This window comes from Dermacentor silvarum, chromosome 9 (assembly GCF_013339745.2).
Source record: "Dermacentor silvarum isolate Dsil-2018 chromosome 9, BIME_Dsil_1.4, whole genome shotgun sequence".
Lineage (NCBI taxonomy): Eukaryota > Metazoa > Arthropoda > Arachnida > Ixodida > Ixodidae > Dermacentor > Dermacentor silvarum.
In genome coordinates, this window is record NC_051162.1 from 149,332,001 (window position 1) to 149,347,840 (window position 15,840).

General features: G+C 48.2%; 2 protein-coding genes across 2 annotated transcripts in view; one reads left to right on the top strand and one right to left on the bottom strand.

The window, feature by feature from the left end:
- LOC119463978 (serine-arginine protein 55) overlaps positions 1-9,167 on the bottom strand; it is a 29,687-nt gene extending 20,520 nt beyond the window's left edge. Inside the window, exons 1-10 of the mRNA XM_049655453.1 lie at positions 9,010-9,167; positions 8,245-8,369; positions 7,668-7,738; positions 7,372-7,458; positions 6,729-6,800; positions 6,219-6,288; positions 3,139-3,212; positions 2,949-3,050; positions 2,649-2,819; positions 1,918-2,228 (exon numbers count right to left, since the gene is read on the bottom strand). Of these exons, the coding sequence (XP_049511410.1) occupies positions 1,918-2,228; positions 2,649-2,819; positions 2,949-3,050; positions 3,139-3,212; positions 6,219-6,288; positions 6,729-6,800; positions 7,372-7,458; positions 7,668-7,738; positions 8,245-8,367 (1,081 nt within the window). The 5' untranslated portion in view covers positions 8,368-8,369; positions 9,010-9,167. The remainder of the gene's footprint in view (positions 1-1,917; positions 2,229-2,648; positions 2,820-2,948; positions 3,051-3,138; positions 3,213-6,218; positions 6,289-6,728; positions 6,801-7,371; positions 7,459-7,667; positions 7,739-8,244; positions 8,370-9,009) is intronic.
- A 622-nt stretch (positions 9,168-9,789) lies between these two features.
- Positions 9,790-15,840, top strand: part of LOC119463979 (chromatin-remodeling ATPase INO80-like) — a 56,246-nt gene continuing 50,195 nt past the window's right edge. Inside the window, 2 exon segments of the mRNA XM_049656082.1 lie at positions 9,790-9,947; positions 14,930-15,414. Coding sequence (XP_049512039.1) covers positions 14,938-15,414 — 477 coding nt within the window. The 5' untranslated portion in view covers positions 9,790-9,947; positions 14,930-14,937.

Consider the following 15,840-nt stretch of genomic DNA (forward strand, 5'->3'; position numbering starts at 1 on the left):
TCCTTGCTCATTAGATCTTTGATCAGTACTAGAGATTGCCTTGTAAACTTTTCTACAATCGTATAATGCTGACTTTGAGTCCGTCAGCACCACGATACCTCGTGCAAGGCCGCGGTAAATGCGGCGCTTTGTACTGTTGTAGACGAAATTACGCAGTCCAGGCGGCCAGACCACGATACGTCAAGGGAGGGTATGCAGAATGCCGCTGCGCAGCTATATATCTGTGTACACACCGACCCATCTGTGCACGCTTGTAGGTGTCTTTGATACACTGTGCTCAAGTGGTCCAGTTCGAGGAACTTAGCTTCGGCAGTTGGAATGGTGTGTTAACGCCGGTAGCCGGGGTACATTGAGGCTGCAGGTAACGTCCGAAAAATACCATGGTGGGTCGAGACAACACCGTTTAGGCCATTCAAATCCTGAAAATCGGAAGGTGTTCAGCGCCGCGTGGAAATGGGAGTTCTTGCTCCGTCGGAGAAGCCGCCATGCCTTCGGGGGACTCGCCGTGCCTTAGTAGCTGCATTAACAAGGCCTGAGATGCCAAGAGGCAGAGTGGAAGAGACTGCTTCATTATAACCTTCTTGTTTGAAGCTGCCCGAGGAACTGCCATCGCCAAGCGAAGTCCCTTTCTATATACTGCCTCCAAGCGCTCGAATTGACTTGGTGATGGTTATATATGAGCGGCAACTCAGAGAATGCGGCTTGTTGTCAGTGCAGCGTTCAGTGTAAGAATCATTAACTCTATGGTAAGCATGGGCATTGGATCGTTTTCCCGACGTACACCTGCCAAGCGACGAAGCCACAAAACTTTCAACCACGCGCGTCGCCACAGTATCTTGCCGTCTATGGTGACGCCCAGGGGAAGAACACTAGTTGCACGACGAATTGGATGGCTTCTGATATCCGACGTCAGACGTGTTCACTTCCACCACACTCCAGTAATATTATCCCCGTGCATATTATAGTTGAACTTCACCTTTCACTTCTGCCATTTTTCTTATTTCTTGTTTAACTGTATTGAACAGGAATTCACTAGTACACTATGGACATGGAAAGTGTGACCAGACGATCGTAGTGCGAGGGGCGTCCGCAGCCTGCATTTGACACGATATCCATGTCCTGGCAGTGGATGTCCACAGATATTCATACGTAGTCTTTGGCGTCACCTTAAGATGTTCTAAGCTTGTTCTTTGGCATGCCACATCGGTTCATCAGCGTTTTTAACAAGCTACACAAGAACCCAAACTTGACTCGAGTGGTCCTGCGTGCATAGCCGATCGAAAGCTAGACAATTGCTTAAACGCAGCTTAATTTATCCGCTATGCCATTCAACTCCCTGCAACAACAATGACGCCAAAGGGATATCCTGCAGAAATCTACTGCCAGCACAGGCGCCATATTGGCTTGACGCGGTGGTTATGCTTACTATTTGCGTGAATTTGGTTATGTCAAAAGTTTTTCCATGTTTTCACTACTTCAGAGTCAACGGGGTATTACTGTATTTGGCCAGATTATAAATATTCAAAAAATGCCAAATAGCTCCTTAAAATACAAATACTACTTAGTGTTATATTCTATTTCAATATTTGCCCACACCCGACTGTAAAAAGAAAAACCTCATCAATTCCTGTGCACATTTCTCGCAGTAGCTGCAGTGAACTGCCCCCTTCAGGAAAATGCGATTTGCACAGTGTACAAGTACACTACAGTGCAAGGAAGTTCTGATAGCAATGCATTGTGCGACATACATGATGGGTTTATTACATGCCAGTAAATGAAATATACAGTTCACTATATACAATGTCCAGGACATGTAGGGGAGGCCCTGAGAACATGAAAGGGGAGCAAGGACAATGGCAAGAGAGCAGTGCACAAGGACTGCCTATGTTTAGTTGTGCAAACCGGTCACGTCACTTCAACTGCTATCATTGGAGTTGTCATTGTTGTTCTTGACGGGAGACTTCGACCGGGAACGTGACCTAGACCTGGAGCGAGATGCCGAGTGGTGGCGGTTGTTGGTCTCGGGAGACTTGCTGCGGCTCCGGGACTTGCTCTTCGACTTGGATTTTGACTTCGAGTGGGACCTGGAGCGTGATCGGCTGGCAGATCGAGAAGAGGCGCGCCGCTTTGGGGGTGCACTCCGTGAGCGGGAACGCGAGTGAGTTGGCGATCGCGAGCGGCGCTTGACGGGTGTTCGGGAATGGCTTCGACGCTTTGCACTCCGGGACCTGCACAGTTGAAAAATTTGCACCGATAAAAACTTCTGCCAATCTCAGGATGTCATAAGACAGTCTAACCACGCACTGCGGAGAGAATTCTTTCAGAACGTTGGCACCAGTTTTCCGCACAAAGAGTTGGTCCCGAAAGATAAGTCATCATTGAACTCTCTGCCACAGTGCTGCCACCTTGTGAAGCAGCACTTCCCACACAAGAATGCTAAATGCAATGAAGTACATACACTAGATACAAAGCACTGCTCCCGAAGTAGGTGCAGTAGCTTATGGGTCTACAAACGAATGGTGCCATCACTACACCATCCAAAGTCTTACCCAGCACCTCAATGTAGCAATGTGAAGCTTTGCCTTCGCCACAAGCACGCTAGACAGGACAACCTATTGTACGCTCCCTTAATGAGAACTCGCACAAACCTCGATCGACTGCGGCCACGGCGGGCTGCACTCCGGGACCTAGACCGGGTTCGAGACCTGCGCTTGACCGGGCTGCGGGATCGGGTACGGCGCCGACTCCTTGAGCGCGAGCGGGTCGGGCTGCGGCGACGCCGAGAACGAGAGCGTGACCGCGAACGGGACCTGCTACGCCTGCAACACAACCAATCACAAGTCAGAACAGACAGTGGTGGTACTGGAAAACAGTTATATACTAAGGGGGCGTTCGTGCAGGATAGGGGTTCCCAGGGATCAGGGGGCGTGAGCGCACTCACGAGTTACCTTTTTTCTTCGATGAGGCGGATGCGCCGCCCACTCAAGTCAGTGTTGTCCAACTTGTCCAGTGCATTCTTCATGTCTGAATAAGTGGCAAACTCCACAACCCTGCACAGATAAAAAGAGGTGAGCTACCTACAGACACCCGACCAAGCAATGCACGCCAAATGGCTCGGGAGGGGAGCAAAATGCGTACCCTTCATTGCGCCGGAGGCGATGGGCATCAGCATAGGTCACCTCGCCAGCTTGCCGCATGTAGTCTTTCAAGTCCTTTGCGGAGAAGAAAAGAAATGGACGACAAGATTACACACAGCTAGATTTAAAACCACTTACAACAGCATCCTAGAAACGCCACGCATGGAATACAACAGGTACCTTGATAAGCATCACGAAATGAACAAAGCACGTGTTGGATGGGTATACAGTTGAACCCATTTGCAATATTAGAGTGCCACAAAAATTCCATTGTTATAAGCAGGCTGCATGAAAAAACATAGGGGGATGGCAGAGCTGTTGCAAGAAAACTATAATGGTGGGGAGGACATGGCCCCTCCCCACCACCTTCCTCCATCCGGTTGCCAATTGCGCCGACTTAAGTTTAACTATGATGCCTGCGCGCTCCTTCCCGTGTAAGCTGCAGCTGTCGGCGTTGAAGAATGACACTGCTATAACAACTGCAAAGCGGGGTAACAGGTGGCAAGTGACATGCTAGGCATCACTTCGGTGGCCTCAAAAGGGGCCTTTTAAAGAAGGCCATTTCTTCTGGATTTCTCGAGCTGGCTGCAGAAGAAATGGAGATCACCACATACTTCTCACTGGCTTGCACAAGAAAAGCCAATGTCCGTCGGCTTTACTTGCTTGCCGACAACCTTCTCATGAAGGTCCCTCGCGAAAACAAGGCCCCAGAGGGACTAAATCATCTGCGGGGCCTCCTGCGAGGACGTTGTCAAGGCAGCCTGCCCTACCGTTTCCTCACTGTCACTATCCAACGCAAGCATGTTCGCAACAATCTACTGATCGGTTAGAAGCACTTTCCAAATGTATAGCAGTGCACTCTTTTCACCGGCTATGTCGTGCATTGCCGATGATCAGTGGGCAGATCACCTATCTTCCGTTTTGGCGGGGAGTTAAACAGCGCCGGGAATGACTGATGCAACAAAGACGAGCACGAGCGACAATCTGTCGGCAGAACTGCACAGAATGAGGGGCCAGTGAGCAATCTGGGAGCAGCACCCAGCGCAGTCCATAGTGTTTCGAAGCGTGGCGCGGCACAGCCCGTTCGTGTTCAGACGGGTGGAAGGGCAACGAGAGGTGCGCGTGGCTGGCGATGCGGAGAAGGCCGGAAAACAGCACATGGTGGCGTGCAGCGGCTCAAAATTTTATTTTCAAGGATTTTGCATTCCATTCCCTTTCGGCACGGTCACCCATTAGCCAGACTTGTAACCGATAATGCGGCATGGGGGCATTGTAGAAAGCGGGTTATTTCACCAGACAAAAGTTCGCTGTGCAGCAGCTTCTCACTCCTATAATGTATATTGGTAAAACCAGTATTGTTACACAAGTGGGTTCGACTGTATTGGCAAAGCTGCCACAGGCAGCATCCACAACAGTGATCCCCAGTGCACTGACCACAGCATGTGCTTCAGTTACGTGAGTGAATAATCTCAAAGCCCACAACCAAGTCTTGCTAGATACTGTGGAGCAGATGTGTGAATGCAGCCTGTGGCAGAACAGCACTGAAGGTTTGTACATTCGAAACACTGAAAGAAATGCTATCTGCCACTGAAAATAAAAGCATGATGTGGCCACCCGGTCCCAAGAGAAGCTGCAAAAAAGAACTGCCGCAGGCGCCCAGACGTCCATGGCTGGAGGAGGCTGTTCGCGGAGCACAAAGTGGAAGATTTTTTTCTCTCGAAAAGGTGAGGCGTCATACGTGATTTACCTGGCTCCGCCCCAAGAACCCAGGCCCAGACAACCAAGGCGGGGGGGTAGGGGGCGCAGCCAAGAACACCGAGCCAAGCCCTTCACACGAAGGCAACGCCACACCAGGCGGGGGGCCGCAGGCCTTCCCACAAAGGGGCTCTTCATCCACGGCGGAGGTCCATTGGCCAGGCCGCGCGCAGTCGCCCAATCAGAGAGAAAGAAGCCCCGCTGGCCGTCGCCACTGCCATCTACGGTAGGCCCCTCATCTTTAGTTGAGGCAACAACAATGCCCACACACGGCCCCGTTAAGCCAGTCGAGTAGGAAGAAGACGCCAAGGTCCCTCCAAGCGGTTGGTCCACCGCAAACACTCTAGGGGGGTCCACCACGCTCTACCGGTCCTCCACACCAGGATGGGGGGGCGCTCATCAAGGAGTAGTAGCCTTCATCGCAAGGGGGGTAAAGGAGGGAAGCCTGTCGCCCGATCCGCGGGTAGGCGGCGCGCAAAGGCTCGCTCCCCCTCTGAGCAGTGCGAGAACAGAACACACACACGGCCCGTTATTGCGTTGCTCGTCACATGGCGACACACAGCAGCAGCAGCCATTAGCCTCCACCAAAACTGTCCCCCTAGCAAACGGAGAACTTTGCAGAAACTGTTGTACAAGCAAAATTTGCATGTGTGCCCAGACATTGTCACGTGCGGCCGTATACTACGATCATTACCTTTGGGATTCTATTTCCCCAAATACTGCCCCAGATGGAAAAGTGAACCACGAGCAAGCCTAGCCTGGCGAATGTGTTCAGCGGATGCGAACTTCTGGCAACTGTTGGTGGCAGCCGAGCAGGGCCCGACATACGCAAGTTCCCATTATGCATTTACTAAATCTCTGGTGCGAGATGCATGAACAGTGCAGGAGATGGTGGCTATGGACGGTGTGTATTGTACAACAATAGCCATACTGGAGCAACATGGTGAGAAATACCACTGTGGGCGAGCACATGTGATGAAAGTAGCATTTTACTGCTTGGCGTTTCAATGTGTCACAAGATAGGCCATGTGTCAGAACGATCTAACCTTACCCGACAACAAAATTTGGGTGAAGGTATTGTAGATGGGATATTAGTGTTGATCTACAAACCTCAATGTGTTACTGGGACACTGCACTAAGAGGAAAAACCTTGTCTGGGTCACACAGCAAAATGCAGATTAGTTGCAAATACCGTAGGCTGCGCAGCCTCCCAACCTAGCCTGAAAACATTAAGGAGTCTGTCAAGACAGTTCTCTAAATTTCTTGCAAGAGAAAAACTGGCTACACAAATGTGGATTCAGCATGCAAACTAGCAGGAGGCCTTACCTGCCAGCTCACACGACTGCTCAAATTCTCGACTGTCAGCTGGTACTCCGTCCTTGTCGGTGGGCCATAGCTGTAAAAAAAGTGCAGTTCCCAATTGAAGACATCCTTTACAGACTTGAGCAAGCTTGTAGCAATTTCCATATGAAAAGACGAAGCTCAAATTGAACAGCATTACAGTATGAGAAGCATGGAGTGTGCCTAGTGAAGGCTACTAGTGCAGAAAGTGAAAAAAAAAAAAAAAAGTGAAAACGGGTGCAAGATGACATGCTACAGTGGAACCCGGATATATCGAACTCGCATATAACGAATTATTGTGTATAACAAACAGTAGCAAAATCCCCTTGAAAATCTGCATAAAATTTTTATTTTATATATCGAATTACCTATATATAAAAGTCATCCCCTTCAGATTTGATATATCTGGGTTCAAGTGTAGTTAGGTATGTGGCAAAGAAACATCAATGGAAAACTATGAAAAAAAAAAAAAAAAGGCCAAAGGTTAGCCCGAACCCTTTGAACTTTTCCCTTGGTGAAGCTCCTTTGCAAGGTTTTTTCGCAGGCCATGAACTGTAGGCAACATGGCTAGACAGAACATTTTCCACAATTAGCTGTAAAGCATAACGGGCAGCTCAAAATGGAAGGCACTTGGCTATGCAGTAAGCGGACCATAAAGGGAAAAAAGCTAGGAGGGAACATGGCAAGATGAGAGGCAGGGTGTCATTGCTAGAGAGGAAACATGGCACCCGGAACAGAAATCGCCACGAGGACGCTGAGAATTCATCAGTTGGAAGTTTTCCACACCACAGCAATTGGTCCCGAAAGATGGACATCACGTGAATTCTCAAACGCACTGAACATGCTGGCGTCGAAGTTCCGGCAAGACTTTGCACATGACCCTCCAATGCTGTTCTGCCCCTGCGCTCTAGCATTTATATAGAGAAACAAGGACATCGCGCATTGAATCCTGGAAACAGCATGCAATACATAGCTGCTCACGGCATCCGATGCTGCGATTCCGTAGTTTTCTGTATGACGAGGCTCTAAGACTGTCGCGTGATGCTCCCTCCTAGTTAATTTCCTTTCGTCCATGAAACCGACCACGCACGGCTAAATGTAAACGCGGCAGTCAGAACGACAAGGAGGGACCACAAACCGGCGCCTTGGCGGTGACCTGGATGCAGCACGCGAGCGGTAATAGTCTGCCCCACGCCGGATTCCACGAGCCAACTCCACAGAGACCCTGAAGAGAAGAGAGAATGATTGTGATAACCAACAAAATTCAGTGTGCCTGCTACTGCGATAATTGAGCGAGGGCGTATGCAGAACCTTCCTGAATACAAACATCTTGCAGCAAATTCCGACCAATTTAAACGCCCAAAATGGGATCTAGCCTATGCACAGTTCACATATAGCCCGTCAAAGTTGCATGACAATAACAAGACCACTTACCGGTCTCCGAGCAGCTCTTTCCCATTCAATTCGTACACAGCATCATCTGCATCTCTGTGGTCATCGAACTCCTGCATAAAGTTGAACGCACAAATAAGCGTTGCTGTCCCAGACTGCGAATGGAAATGCAAACTAAGCTTTTACATCAGCAACATTGTTTCCGGCAGCGTCAGTTGGACCCGAAAGATGATTGGTGAGCTCATCACAAGCAGCAGCAGTATCGGTGACCCTCTAAGTGCCAAACTTCCAAGCAACTGTAGACATTTACAGCCCTTTGTGTACACATATGTGCCGAAGCATTTTACAAGTTTCTAACCGAAGCCTACCTCCGCAGGTGCTTGAAAATCTGTCATCGCAAAACCGCGCGCCATCTGTATGCATGAATCGCTGAACAATCTTCTGCTTATTTCTACAGACGTTTTATGACTTAAGTTTACGATACATCAGATCGAACAAAGGCTTGTTCATGGCGCTTGCAACAGATGGCGCTGTCAGTGAAACGAGACGGTACTACCCGATTCGTGCCACACGCACAAAAGGAATCTTGTTTCGTACTATTCCAGGAACGCCTACTTACCACAAAGCCGAACCCGTTCTTGATGCTGATCTCACGGATCCGACCGAAGCCCTTGAAGAAGCGCTCCAAGTCACGCTCGCGGACTTCGTAGTTGAGGCGTCCGACGTAGACGCGTGACGTCATCTCTGTCAGCAGCACAAGACAAAAGAGGGGCAGGTCATTACTAGAGGGCGGAAACTGACATCCAAAACAAAAACGGTTATTAGGACGCCGAGAATTCCATCAGTTGGAAGTTTTCCGCACCAAAGCAGTAGGTCCCGAAAGATGGACATCACGGGAATTCTCAAGGCGCGCTACCGAACATGCTGGCGTGGTGGGAGTGGGTGGGAGTCCCAGCACACCATGCGCGCGCAGGTACTACACCACGCCGCATAGAAGCGGTTTATGCGGCGGGCAATTAGCAGCTCGTAGACACGTTGATAGAAAATTAGCCTAAACTATGAAAGGTTTAAAACCTTCGTTTTCTCACTTACAAGAAGCGCACATACGCACACGCGGACAAAGAGTCGAGCATTTCTTCATGCCGGCAGAAAAATTGAACTCTAATGATCGCAATTTGCCGTCGATAAGGCAACGGAAGCGCAATTCGGATACTATCAAATCCTGCAAGGTACTAGGGCAATAAGAGATAACGGAACAAGATGTCCTTGGAGTAACACGCTACTGTGTTAGGGTTAGCAAGGCAGCGCGCGACATGCAAGATGCAGCCTGTTGCGTACAAGAAAAGGAGGATCACAAAAATACACGCAGGCACCGTGTACTCACCCAAGCCGCTTCTGTCGGTGCGACTTCGATTGATGCCGCGGTCTACGTTATTTTTATACGAAGTTTTTTGGTAATATAATAGAACCGTGCTTAGAGCACGAGTACGCCGAAGGTCACCTTCCCACCGCACGCCAACTACGCCTCGCAGCAACGACGGGGATTACCGGATATCGCCAGGGCGGAGGTGATTTTGTTATATTTATACTCTCAACACCAGATGTCTTCAAGCGCGTTTAGTGTGTATCAAAGCGTCGCCTAAACTGCAACATTTTTAAAAAGCACAAAAAGACTCATCAATACATTTGAGTTTTTATTGTTATTAAAGTTGTAATATTTTTTTAAGCAGAGGACAGCACAATGCAAGCTGCTTCGTTTTATTATTAGGCTTATTGAGTAATATATCTATTATATATAAAAAAATATCCCAATAAATTAATGATAGCATCACGTTATAAACTCGAGGCGTTGTTTTATAAAAATAATCTTTTAGCTCCATCAATTTTAAAATTTTATTTAAAAAAACTAGCTTTATGACCTTAATTAAGTGTTTGTATTCTGCGTTTGAGGCTACGCGACAAAAGCGTCGCGTAGCGCTATTTGTTAAAAAAATCGTCTGCTCAAACATTTATCTCAAAATATATATTTTGACAACCTCATACCAAAATTAATTGCTCGCGTCAAAAGCGTCTCCCGACACAATTTAAGTTAGACCGGTGAAACACCGCGTTTAGTTTTTCTCAGCGGGGTTCGAGGCTAAAATGGATATGGCGTGTGCTCGGTCCGCTGCCGAAGCGAAGGCGAGGGGAGTCATGGGACCCTTTTCGCCCCGCATCTGCGAATCAGCCGCACCATTCCGAGATCGCCATTTTGTGCGCAACGCCAGTCGTCGGCCGCGATTCCATGGCCTCCCGGACAGCTTCGCCACTGCGAGCCAGCAAGTAAGGGCCGCTCGGCGTTCGAGCCCCCGTCTCGGAAAAGTGAACCGCGATCCGAAGGATAACCCCCCGCACCCTACCCTTCACTTCGATTCGACGCGCTGGCCAGCCTTTGATGTGCATCGCGCGCGGTTCTGGCCTGCTGGGTTTTCCGTTTCTTTTGAAGCACGTCGATTGGGGTGCGCAGCTAGCTTACGACGCGCGTCTCGGCTCACCGTAGGCCTAGACGGTTCGCGTTTCGGTTCCGAACCGAAGAACTCGAACTCCGTGTTTTGAAAAAAGTAGAGGTCCCCCCCTTCTTTCGTACCGCCGAACATGTGCGTTTCTCAAGCGGCCCGGGGCAAACCCCAAGTACCCGACACCCCGACTTTCCTTTATTCATTTTTTCTTTAATGCCGTTTAACCTCCGGCGCTGCCGTTCGATGTTGCACCGTTCTGAGGGTCACCTTTGCACGGAAACAGCCGGCGAGATATGTTGCGTGCCGGAGATCGTTGCTAGGCGAGGTCCTAACAGTCTACTCGTAAATGCCGGCAGCCGTGCTTGCATGTGTATTGCCTATCGCGCGACGTCTGTACTTTGCTGTGCGCGACCACGTTTTTGCTGGGCAGCGCTCGTGATATATCAGGTGCGCACGGGCACCTGGAGTGTTTCACCGGTTCGATCGAGTAAGGAAAGACACGTAGTTGTATGGGTGCCTGTCGCGACGGATGCCGATCCGGCAATCAATGACATTTCGCGTTGGGTTTGCGTAGCGCGCCTGCTTTCGGTTGGCTCGGGTTACGCGCTTTGCCCGCTTTTGGCCGACGACGCGAACATTTTCGGGGCGAGGCACGGCTTGCTGGTGTTTGAGGCGTGAGCGGCTTTCCGATCTGTTTTTTTGCTGTCTTTTTTTTTTTTTTTTTTTGGTTGCGACAGCCTCTATGACTTGGAGATCGCCTTTGGATTAACGTACGGGCTACATCGTGCCTCGAGATCACACCTGCATCCTGGGAGTCGTTTTCGTTGTCGCAAAATAACGAATAGAAAAAAAAAAAAAAAACGGAAAAGGGTGAAATGTTTTCGCACTATTAAACTTAGTCTGCCAGCCTAGCATGAGGGCTTGTTCGAGGATCTCGTCGAAATGCTCGCAGTTGGCCTCTGTGAAGCTGGAATGTGAAACTGTTAACGTGGGTCACTTATTGAAGACTGACCACAACAGCATGAATTGTCCATCTTTTCATCCCACTGCTCAACTTTTAATAGCCCTTGTACTCTACAGTTGTGCTGCAAAGCAAGGCACAATAATGCTTCCTGTAATTTTTTCTAATTGGGCACCACTGCAAAATAATGAAAAGTATTTAATCCACAAATTTAGCATGGGAACATACCTTCACACAGTCACACTTTTGATCGCGATCAAACCTGATCCGAATCAAATTTCTCGATCGCGACTGGCTCCTTTGCGCAAGCTGCGCTGGGAGCCCAACCGCAGTCGAGAAATTTTATCCGGATCTCTACGATTACTGTTCAGTTCTATGAACTAGTGACTTGTGTAATACCGGCGTCACATGACCACTTTTGATCGCAATCAAGCCTGATCCGGATAAAATTTCTCGACTGCGGTTGGGCTCCCAGCGCAGCTTGCGCAAAGGAGCCAGTCGCGATCGAGAAATTTGATTCGGATCAGGTTTGATCGCGATCAAAAGTGTGACTGTGTGAAGGTATTAATGCCACTGCGCACACCTAACCTAATGAAGCTCCCCCCAAACAAGTGTGGTCATTGAAAAGCTGACGAGGAACCTCGGGGTTCGCTTTTGCCTGTGTTCATGTTTTACAGCTGTGAGCTAGCCGCTCATGCTAGGCCATATCTGGACAGCGTGTGTGGCCAGCAAAGTTAGTGAAGCGCAAGCATTCTATTGCAGGACTGCGTCGTGTGTCAAGTGTGAAATGGTTGTGACGCTTAGAAATGAGGAAGCAGCAGTGTGGATTAGAGAGCGGGGACAGGCAACTGATGCTCTGTTTGGCGAACTTTAGTTGAGCCTTGTTATAATGCAGCTATATCCAACATCGTTCATCCATTCACATTACCTTACGGGCTCCATGAGAGCCTTGAGTGATGAAGCTTACAAAATACAGCAAGGATGACAAGTGCTCACATGTGCCAGGTGTTATGCGAAACTGAGAACCAGCAGCATATCAGTAGGACAGAGAAACATGAGAAAAAGGGCCTTACTCAATCTTAAACATGTGTAAATGTACAAACAAAAACTTTGAATTTTGTAACTAAGGAAAAGAAATCTACATAAAACTTATGACAACAATATAGTGATGACTTCATTATATCCCATATTTGTTTGTTCCATGCTGATATTGGCAAGAAACATTTTAGACATAGTTGGTTATAACTTTGGTTTATTATATTGAGGTTTGATTGGCAATCATTTATCTCTGAGTAATTGAATGAGCACTGAGAGAGGTGAAAGGCAGTCGGGAGCAATAGAACATTAGGTGTCGTAATGCGATCAGGAAATTTGAAGGCAAGGAACAACATAAAGTGTTTGTGCATAATAAGTTTATGCCGTTTTTCTACAATAAAAAAAAAAAAAAATTAGGCAGACCTGCTTAAACCAGTTCAAGCTGGTTTCAACCATTTATTTGCTGTGGAGTTGAACCAAAGTGAAAAAGGTGTCACTTTGACACTCTGATGGGAAATGGTGTTTATTGTTAGACGAGCCCAGTTATTTCAAAGGATTGAATGAGTGTCGTCACTGACAATATTGTCAGTGCAGCCGTTGCTCTTGAAGCTTAGCCCCGTGCTGGTTGTATTGTGTGAGACAATTCATAAACACCACCAAGCAAACACACAATATTTCTGGCTCTGAAATAGTGATACCACTTATGCACTATATACCAATCACATTCTTAAATTACCCGCACAGAGACTGCTTTCAGTTGTGTACACAAAAGAGAAAGAAATCGAGACGTATTATGCATACTTGCTAACGTGCTGCTTATCTACCTCCAATGGGTCAGCCGTTTGGCAATTTGTTTTTCTAGCAAACTTGAAAGGTTATACTGTGTAGAAAATAAATGGCTGCATCATCATCAGCCAAGTTTCTGTCCACCGCAAGATGAAGGCCTCTCACAGCGAACTCGGATTGTGTTGGCATACTCTGGCCTAAGCCTGTAGACTTCCTAATGCTATGCCATCCTGTAGTGCGTTACCTTACCCTTGGCACTCATTGTGTGTGCCATGAGTCTGCTTCGCTGGCTAACCCTCCTAAGGCCAGAGCCTGGTACACATGCACAAATACCAAAGAGGATAGCTGCCTTTATATCTCAATAAGCAGAGTCTCGCACCCGTAATGCGAAATGTGTGGGTTCAGCTCCCACCGGTGGCAAGTTGTCTTTTCGTCCATTTTCATTTCCCTTTTTCTTATCACTTTTACGATTTGATTAGGAACCTCAGTTAATCTCCTCTATGCTTTCCTTGGCTTCGTACGGTCGTGACTAACCATGGTCGGACCCCTTCGTTCCCTTCCCTCTCTGATAGACCACGTATTTTATGTCGTGCATGTTACATGAATTGCCCAATTCTACTACTTCTCAGATCTCAGTCAAAATTTCATCTACCCACGTTTGCGCAACCCGCTGCGGTAGCTTTGTGGCTATGGCTTTCCAATGCTGAATTCGACGTCGCAGGTTCCATTTCTAGCCGCAGTGGCTATATTTCAATGAGGGCGAAATGCAAAACCTCTCACTTAGATTTAGGGGCACATTCAAGAACCCCAAGTGGTCAAAAATAATTCGAAGACCTCCACTATGGCGTGCCTCATAATGAGGTAGCTGTTTTGGCACATAAAACACCAGAATTTATCTCCTTTAAAAAAAAAAAAGCGTTTGCTCTGTCAGCTATGCTGCGTCTGTCAGGGCTGCATAAGCTAACGAAAACACCATGTTGAACAGTTGCCAGCTCTCTAATGTCAAGAAGATCGCTGTGTGCGCTTCTCAGAGGGAAGAGCATCACTTGACGAATTGGTCAAGTTGGATACCATTCGTCTTCAAAACTGAGAGCACACGAAAGGAGCGAAGAAGACAAGTTGTCCTTGCCGAAGTGTTTTGGCTACTGTTGATAGTTACAAGGCTGCATTCTAACACTCGATGTAGACGGTAACCTTGCCGGAATGTTTCGGCTACTGTTGATAGTTCCAAGGCTGCATTCCAACACTCGATGTAGACGGGTAAATACACAGTCAAGCGGCGCCTTAAATCTCGTTCCAATTCTGACAACCGTGGAAAAAACATACAGCTTCGCGGAGTCAGCATCGAAGTCAAAAGCGATGCAGGCTACTTTGCTGTTCAAACAATATGGCAGTTGAGCAGAAGGCTTCAAAACTTGACAAGAAAGTCGTCTGCTCACAGCATAACGTAGTCATGCTTTCCGAAGTGCTTAATATAAGCTATGTTGTGTTTTTCATAGGTTCGCACGCACAGAGAGCTAGAATACAGTGATAATATGTGCTTTGCTTAGTTTTTTTTCTTGTCAATGTGAGGTGGTGTCACATTGCAGAGACGTCTTCCAGAGGTTCCATCATTTATTTTGTTGATAATACCTCAAAGGTCCCTCATCAAGGACTATACGGGTTATGCCCACAGGGTTTTGACGGGATTTCCATGGCGCGAGGTCCATTCCCATGACAATACTTGGGCGCAAAGCTGTCTTCTTAGCTGTCAACGTAGTCTGTCTCTCCTATGCTGGCTGGTGTTGGAACACACCCCACCTTTCTGTGACCCCTTCGTCCTGTGAAAAGTGACGAATAAGAAAACCCGACATGTTTGGTGACCCATGTCGCCGCTTCCCAGCTTACGCACCATTATCCTTCAAGACGAAGTAAGCAGTAGCTCATACTTTGTAGAGAGGGAGTGAGAAAGTTGACGTGTGTTTGAAAAACTTCGACTTATTCGAGTGCTGATAGTGTCCTTGGATGTTTTGGGTTTCCGGCAGGCTGACCCATGGCCACTAGTCGTGCGGCGGGAGGCAGTGGAGGAGACGAGCCGTCGACTTCCGCCGCGGATGACCAGCCCCCAGGGCTGGCCAAGCCGTTGCACCTGCAGCGGATCGAGCGGGCCGTCAAGCTCGACAACTTCATCAGCTTCATCCACAACTACTTCTCGACGCCCCTCAATGACGACGCCGAGGACACGGAGGCTGAGAGCTTGTCGGACATCGACGAGGATGGTGATGTGCTCAATGGTGGCGGTGGTGGCGAGAGCACCACCCAGTCTGAGACAGACCGGCGCGCAGAGAAGATGAAGCTGTACAACTTTGACAATGTGAAGAAGAGCCGGCGCTGGCTTAAGAACGTGCTGCTCAGCGACACTTCGTCCTCAGAGGAGGACAACTCGCCCACTGAGGACGACCTCCAGGACTGGCTGCGCTTCCACAAGCTGCGGCAGATCGCCAGGGCCGAGCTCAACGCTGACCCTGAGGTAAGGGCTGTACACATTAGGTGCTTGCAGCCTTTGTAACAAAGTATGGCTGAGAAAAAACAAAAATGCCATAATCTTCAAAGATATATGTGCATAGTGAATAGCTTCTTGTTCCCAAATCCTGCGGTGTCATATTTGGGAACGTAAAGGCTCATTTCTACCCTTCTCAGACCCTGTGTTCACCCTGAGAGACATTGACTTTCATCCTATGCAAAATTAAACAAGGAATGAAAACCTGAAATAGCTAGATTCAGGCGAGGGGGGGGATCACAAGTCAAGTTTGTAATAGTTTTGTGGCCACTGGTCTTTGAGAAAATTGATACTTTGTGCGAGATGAACCTCTGCATTGTCACAGATGACAAAAAATGAATGTGTAGTTCGTTTCAAATGCCATCAGATTATGTGGTGATCTAGGATGAAAAGTGA